Source organism: Hordeum vulgare, chromosome 5H (genome assembly GCF_904849725.1).
Source record: "Hordeum vulgare subsp. vulgare chromosome 5H, MorexV3_pseudomolecules_assembly, whole genome shotgun sequence".
Lineage (NCBI taxonomy): Eukaryota > Viridiplantae > Streptophyta > Magnoliopsida > Poales > Poaceae > Hordeum > Hordeum vulgare.
This window is the reverse complement of record NC_058522.1, coordinates 183798217-183806368: the sequence shown is the minus strand read 5'-3', so window position 1 is coordinate 183806368 and position 8152 is coordinate 183798217. Positions and strand designations below refer to the sequence as shown.

At 48.7% G+C, this 8152-nt stretch overlaps 1 protein-coding gene across 1 annotated transcript; it reads right to left on the bottom strand.

Moving 5' to 3' along the window:
• Positions 1–4909: 4909 nt before the first annotated feature.
• On the bottom strand, positions 4910–5841 carry LOC123396481 (cyclin-dependent kinase inhibitor 5-like). The gene is made up of 4 exons (XM_045091404.1): positions 5671–5841; positions 5497–5567; positions 5186–5389; positions 4910–5058 (listed from the first exon to the last, which is right to left on the bottom strand). The coding sequence occupies exons 1-4, from the start codon at positions 5839–5841 to the stop codon at positions 4989–4991; spliced, it is 516 nt and encodes a 171-aa protein (XP_044947339.1). The 3' UTR covers positions 4910–4988.
• Between the last annotated feature and the right edge of the window lie 2311 nt (positions 5842–8152).

The following is an 8152-nucleotide window of genomic DNA, read 5'->3' as shown; positions in this document are numbered from 1 at the left end:
AGTAAATCAAATTAGTAACATAAATACCAACATGAGTAATAACAACAACAACAACAACAAACAACAACAACCAAGCCTTTCAGTCCCAAACAAGTTGGGGTAGGCTAGAGTTGAAACCCATAAGATCTCGAAGCCAAGTCATGGCTCTGGAACGTGGATAGCTAACTTCCACGCACCCCTGTCCATGGCTAAGTCTTTGTCGATATTCCAAACCTTCAGGTCTCTCTTAATGGACTCCTCCCATGTCAAGTTTGGTCTACCATGACCCCTCTTAACATTCTCAGCACGCTTTATCCGTCCGCTATGCACCGGCACTTCCGGTGGCCTCCGTTGAATATGTCCAAACCATCTGAGACGATGTTGGACCAGCTTCTCTTCAATCGGTGCCACCCCAAGTCTCTCTCGTATATCGTCATTCCGTACCCGATCCTTCCTTGTGTGGCCACATATCCATCTCAACATGCGCATCTATGCTACACCTAACTATTGGATATGTCGTCTCTTGGTTGGCCAATACTCCGCGCCATACAACATCGCAGGTCGGATAACTGTCCTATAAAACCTGCCTTTTAGCTTTTGTGGCACTCTCTTGTCACAGAGTACGCCAGAAGCTTGGTGCCACTTCATCCACCCAGCCTTGATTCGGTGGCCCACGTCTTCATCGATATCGCCATCCTTCGGCAACATGGACCCCAAATATCGAAACGTGTCTCTCTTCGATACCACCTGCCCACCAAGGCTAACCTCTCCATCCTCATGCCTAGTAGCACTAAAATTGTACCTCATGTATTCAGTTTTAGTTCTACTAAGCCTAAAACCTTTCGATTCTAGAGTCAACCTCCATAACTCTAACTTTCTATTAACCCCCGTTCGGCTATCATCGACTAGCACCACATCATCCGCAAAGAGCATACGCCATGGGATATCTCCTTGTATATCCCTTGTGACCTCATCCATCACCAAATCAAAAAGATAAGGGCTCAAAGCTGACCCTTGGTGTAGCCCTATTCTAATCGGAAAGTCATCAGTGTCGCCATCACTTGTTCGAACACTTGTCACAACATTATCATACATATCCTTGATGAGGGTAATGTACTTTATTGGGACTTTGTGTTTCTCCAAGGCTCACCACATGACATTCCGAGGTATCTTATCATAGGCCTTCTCCAAATCAATGAACACCATATGAAGGTCCTTCTTTTGCTCCCTGTATCTCTCCATCAGCTGTCGTACCAAGAAGATGTCTTCCATGGTAGACCTCCCTGGCATGAAACCAAATTGGTTTTTGGTCACGCTTGTCAACCTTCTTAAGCGGTGTTCAATGACTCTCTCCCATAGCTTCATAGTATGGCTCATCAGCTTGATTCCGCGGTAATTAGTACAACTTTGAACATCCCCCTTGTTCTTAAAGATTGGTACTAAAATACTCCGCCTCCATTCTTCGGGCATCTTGTTTGACCGAAAAATGAGGTTGAAAAGCTTAGTTAACCATACTATCACTATGTCTCCAAGGCCTCTCCACACCTCGATGGGGATACCATCAAGACCCATCGCCTTGCCTACTTTCATCCTTTTTAACGCCTCCTTAACCTCACACTCCTGGATACGTCGCACAAAGCACATGCTCGTATCATTAAAGGAGTCGTCTAGCTCAATGGTAGAGTTGTCAACCTCTCCATTGTAAAGGTTGTCAAAGTACTCCCGTCATCTACGCTTGATCGCCTCATCCTTCACAAGAAGCTGATCATCTCGGTCCTTGATGCATTTGACTTCGCCGACATCCCTCGTCTTCCTCTCCCTAATCTTGGACATCTTATAGATGTCCCTTTCGCCTTCCTTAGTGTTTAAACGTTGGTAGAGGTCCTCATACGCCCGACCTCTCACTTCACTCACCGCCCGCTTTGCAGCCTTCTTCGCCACCTTATACTTCTCCATGTTAGCTGCACTCCTGTCCAGATATAGGCATCTGAAACAGTCCTTCTTCTCCCTAATAACCTTCTGGACCTCATCGTTCCACCACCAAGTGTCCTTAGCTTCCCTTCTACTTCCCTTGGTCACCCCAAACTCATCTACAACGACCTTCCGCAAGAAGGTCGCCATACTCGTCCACATCAAGATTGCATCACCTCCTTCCTCCCAAGGGCCCTCCTTAATGACCCTCTCCCTGAAAGCCTGGGATGCCTCCCCCTTGAGCTTCCACCACTTCGTTCTAGCGACTTTGGCGCACTTATCCCGTTGGACACGAACCCTAAAGCGAAAGTCAGCAACCACAAGCTTATGTTGAGGGACAACACTCTCTCCAGGTATCGCTTTACAATCAATGCAAGCGCGTCTGTCTTCTCTTCTAGAGAGGACAAAAACAATCTGGCTAGAGTGTAGACCACTACTGAACGTCACTAGATGGGATTCTCTCTTCCTAAAGAGGTGTTAGCTACAACCATGTCGTAGGCTAGAGCGAAGCTCAGGACATCTTCTCCTTCTTGGTTCATGATGCCATAGCCAAAGCCCTCATGCACCCTTTCAAAACATGTGTTAGATGTACCCACATGGCCATTGAGGTCTCCTCCTATGAAGAGCTTCTCACCAATAGGTACACTCCTAACCAAGTCCTCCAGGCCTTCCCAGAACTCCCTCTTGGTGCTCTCATTGTGGCCTACTTGCGGGGCATACGCGCTGATAACATTGAGGACTAAGTCCCCAACTACCAGCTTGACAAGGATCATCCGGTCCCCTTGCCTCTTAACGTCCACAACTCCATCCCTAAGGCTCTTGTTGACCAAGATGCCTACTCCATTCTTGTTTGAAGTTGTCCCCGTGTACCACAACTTGAAGCCGGTATCTTCCACCTCCTTCGCCTTTTGTCCCTTCCATTTGGTCTCTTGGACACATAGGACATCAACACGCCTCATCACCGCCGTATCAACTAGCTCCCGTAACTTACCCGTCAGGGACCCTACGTTCCAGCTACCTAAGCGTATCCTCCTAGGCTCGGCTAACTTCCTTACCCTCCGCACTCGTCGAGTCAAATGCAAAGACCCTTGCTCATTTTTCACTACACAGGGGCGTCGGTGCAGCGCGCCACTAAGGATGCGGCGACCCGACCCTTGCTCACTTATCACCGTATCCAGATCAAGGTACGGCGCGTCACCAACATGAGTAATAAAATGTATACTCCCTCCATCCCGAAATTAATGTCGAGCGCTTAGTGTACTGTCGATTTTACGAAAAAACCCTCATATTTATGAATTTGCCTCAAACGAGTCCTTCCACTCCCTCTTCTTCCTCCGCCGTCGCCCGCCGTCGCAAGGGGCCGGCACCGCCCAGCTGTGTGATTCTCCTCGGAAGTGCTCCGTCGCTGCCGCACTACTCCGCCGCGTGTCGCCAGGGGCCGATACCTGCTCCGCCGCCTCCGTCGCTGCAACCCAGATCTGCACCGTCGTGATCCCCTTCCGATGCAATTGCGTGCCGGCGTCGTCCTCGAGCTCCTGTCGGCTCATGAACCTCCCTCCACGTCCTCCTAGAGCTTTCCTGCGTCATCCTCAAGCTCCTGTACATCCTCCTCAAGCTCGCACGCATCCTCCTTGAGCTCCCACGCGTGAGCCGCCGCGATTCCTCCCAGTCGCGACCCCCTACGGGCGTCGTCGGAACCTACCTCGACTATTCGGTGGACCAGGAGCTCGCGCGCTTCCTCCTCGATCTCCCGCGCGAGCCCGTGTTGCTCCTTCTCCCCTGCCCACGTGCCCGTGCGGCTGCTTCTCCCATGCCGCAGGTGGAGCTCGTCTGCCTGTACTGCCGCTGCTCGTCTACCCGTACTGCTGCTGCTCGTTTGCCCATACTGCTGCTGCTCATCTACCCATACTGCTGCTGCCGTTATCGTATTGCTGTTGTTGTTCAAGTTGAATGAGCTGAAAACAGATTTATTTCATCATCAAGCCATAAGCTCAGGAAGACGAAGGTACTACTCCACGATCAATGAGTATTATGGTGTTGTTATGAACTGAACAAATTCACTGTATGGAGTTAACTGAATATGATCGCTGGAGTAGTTAAGTGAATATATGTGCTGCTGTTGTTCCTCTCTTTAATTCAGTCAATGTACGTGGACATTTCTGCTACTGCTATTGTTGTATCCATTTCTGCTGTTGTATCCATTTCTGTTGTGCTGCTGTTGTATTCATTTCTGCTGCTGCCGTTCCTCTCTTTAATTTAGTCAATGTACGTGGACATTTAATTCAGTGAATGATCCAGTGACTAAATCAGTTTAATTCAGTCAATATACATGTTTGGGTCAGTGACTAAATTCAGGGAATGATCCAGTGACTAAATTCAGTCATTGTACATGCTTGGTAACTTAATGCCTTAAGTAAGACCTGCTGAACATTTGTCTTGCTACCACACTGTCAAACATTGCATGATACTACTGCATTTATTTTTCCAATTGTATTACTCTGTATTACTCTGAATATTCCCTTTATTGTTTCAGGTTTCAGTATACAAAGATTACTGGGGTATTGTCTAGAGTTGGGATAAACCAAATATAGTTCACAAATCTTTATTCCCTTTGTGCATAAAGTTTACAAATCCCAAGCATAGAGTTGGGATCAACAAAAAAATTCCCATCATAATCCCGTCGACGACAGCAAGCTAAAGGTCGTGTTCCTAGGTATGAAATCTTGCAGGTCCTTCCCTTCCCACCAGTCCCTCTCGCTCTCGAGGTTATCGATTATGAGCAAGTAGGGCACATCGCTGAAAAGCTCCCTCTTCACCCTTTGAAATGCGTCCAACTCTTGCTCCTCGAAGCTCTTGATCCTGTCGTGCTCCTTCTCGGCCTCGGCGCTGATATCCAGCCCCAGATACCCTGATAAATTCAGTATTTTCATCGCGCCCACGGCATGATCTGCTGCTGCTGCTGGTGGTGGTGGTCATTCTGGTGTTACACAGATCAATGGAGGAGCTCCTGCTGCTGCTGGTGGTGTGAGGAGAAAGCCCTAGCAGTCTAGCGCCGTCCACTCGTACCGGCCGGGGAGCGGGCGCTCGCTCGCGGGGCAGAAGTTGTACCTGGTTATTCCAACAGAGCAGAGCAGAAGAGTGTTAGAACATTTCCATGCACAATATCTAGAACAAGAATGCTCAGAAGAGCGACATGACTGAGTGATGATGGTAGAAGGAAGCAGAGTTTTCTTACTTGTCCCTGAAGGTCTGGTGTTGGTGTTGCTGTTGCTCGTCGGTGGCGAAGAACTCGTCCATCTCGAGCGAGCTCGGGACGTAGCGGCAGACCGGCGTCTGTAGCATGCGGCGTGAGGGGTTGCTGGCCCTGGTCGTGGAGCTGGGGGTGCTCATCGTCTTCGAGCTGTAGATGAGACTGCATGGCGTCGTCTCCCTCGTGCCCCTGCAAGCAAGCAACCAACAGCAGCACAACATGAAAAATAGCCCACAAACATGATAAGTTCAGAGGCTAGTAATGCACAAAGAGGACTTGCAAATTACTAGCACTACAGAATCAAGCTGGGTTGGTGAGCTCGGTCGGGTGGCAACAAACTCCAATGCCAGCTCCGTCTTGCCAATGCCTGAAATGCCATTGATGCAGACCACATTTCCATTGACATGATCCTTGTTGTTGCACCTGAACCTTGACTTCCTGAGCTTTGATCTCTACTTCTGAAGACCGACCTCTTTCGCAGCCGACAGATCGATCACCGGATCAACCGATGCCTCCAACATAGGCCGCCTGTAGTGGTTCAACTCCAAGCTGCCAAACCTGCCATTGCTTGTTCTTACCCTGTCATTGTCCTCATCAGCAAATCCTCCATATGACACACCACTGGACACACAATTAGGCATGGTGCTGCTCCCTCCTGGGTGCCCGGCCCAAGCTCCGAGTGCAGCAGGGTGACCACCCGTGACACACACCTCCTCTAGCTGCTCTCGTCTATCTCGCTTCAGCTGATGACAACGCATCAGCCCCTCGAACGCTTCTATCCCCTCCTTATCTTCAGGCTTGCCATCGAACAACCCGGCGATGTCCAACGCCTGGACGTCGAATAAGATGGGCACCAGGTTCCGGCGCAGCGCCTCCGGGCTCGCCGACGCCGGTTTCGACGCAGCCGAAGCAGAGCGCGGCGATAGGTGGGGAAATCACTGTTTTCTATGAGGAAGGGGGAAGCTTGGGGAGGCAGGCGAGCCGCAGCTGCGGCGGCGGAGCGGCGGGGGACCAGGGGAGCTGCGGTAGGCGGAGCTGTGGCGGGCAAGCGACAGCTGCGGCGGGGAGTAGGGCAGCTGCGGTGGCGGGGAGCAGGCAAGCTGTAGCGATGGGTAGCAGCGTAGATGGGCATCTGTCGGAGGAGGAGGACGAGGAGCGCGGGTTTGGTCGGGAGAAGCTGGAGGGGCTTTTCGCAAAATTGTCGTCGCGACATTAATTTCGGGACGGAGGGAGTATAATTTAAGTGTATCGTCGTCATAAATACCAACATGACTAATAAAAATTGAATACCTAACATGAACTCAAAATTTATATATAGCAATAGTTGAATACCTGACATGAACTAATAACAATCGTGCTCGTCTATATATGCTTCGGGGTCAATAAATGCATCATGATCATCACTATCATCAATAAATGCATCATCATCATCACTATCAGGAAGAACATGTGGAAGGCCACCATTATGTACTCGGTCAAGAAGTGACAGGTCATCCGCAGCAGTAACCTCTTCTTCTTCTAGCTCTTCTTGTTCGGGCTCAGGGGTTAAGACAAATTCACTGTTGCTGTCTACTTCAATGTTCTGGGGTGAAGTAGATCGGTTCTTGAAACGTTTCTTGGACATACGTGTTTCTTGGAAGAATTCTCCTTCATATGTGTCTGGGTTAATGTGAGGTTCGTAATCCTCTTCATTGAGGGTAGGTGGTCTAAAATGTGGTGGCACTTCATAAATGACATCCCAACCTTGAGATTTCGATCAGTTTGGCTGGCCCACGGTAGATAGAAAACTTGTGTCGCCTGTTGAGCCGTAATATAGACATCGGGGACATCTAAGTGGGTGTTTTGGTTGATTTCGACTAGTCCTATATGTTCATGAGTCCTTCTAGTCTCCCTCGGCTCAAACCAATAACATTTGAAGACTACGTCGGTCGGTGGGTTTTCACCATAGAATAAAAGTTCATAAATTGCTTCAACTCTTCCATAATACTCGGTGTCTCCTTTGCCGATAGCAGAGACAGAACAATATGTAGTCTTTAGGTCGGGCATAGATAGCTCTTTGCCAAAGGTACGAAAGTGATACCCGTTGATGTTGTATTTGTCAAATGAATGGACCTTATAGTCAAAACCATTAGCGACTTGTCTCAACTCGGCGTCCATAGACTCTGCATCAGCCTACAAGTTTAATACAAAAGAATGGATGCATTAGCCGCAAATTAGACCAAGAAATCAAATGGGCCCTTAATGGTAATTAATTACCCTTTGTTTGAACCAAGAGATGAAACCGGGATAGTCGCCTCCATGCTTTGCGAGAAGCTCATACTCTTCGACGGAATCCTTTTCGATGACCGCTCCATCCGAGAATTTGGTGACGTATCGACTATATCAAATATCCGGAAATAAGAGTAGTTCAAAGGAATTAGAAGTTGCAGAACTTACTCGATGTACGGCCGCACTTCTGTTAGGTTGGTGAAGATATACAATGAAATGGTCCACCATTCTTCGACATCCAACGATTTCCCTTTTGAAGCACCGGATGGTGCGAGCTTACCTTTGAATAGGCTGAGGTTGGATCGAACTTTTTTTTGGATCACCATCGTTGTACCGAGGCTTCGGGTTATGCAAATGATGATTTTTGGCTTCGTAGTGTGTTGTCACGAAGTTTGCCGCCTCCTCAATAATGAATGCCTCAGCCATCGATGCTTCAATTCTACGTTTATTTTTACACTTAGCTCGAAGCGTCTTTTGCATCCTCTCAGTTGAGTAGCACCATCGATTTTGAACGCCCCCCCATTCTTGCCTCGGTCGGGAGATGCAAAATCAAATGCTGCATTGGATTAAAGAAGCCTGGTGGAAAGATCTTTTCTAATTTGCAGATCAACTCCACCACCAACTCTTCCATTTCATCTAGCACGCCAGGCGATAGTTCTTTCGCGCAAAGAGAACGGAAGAAAT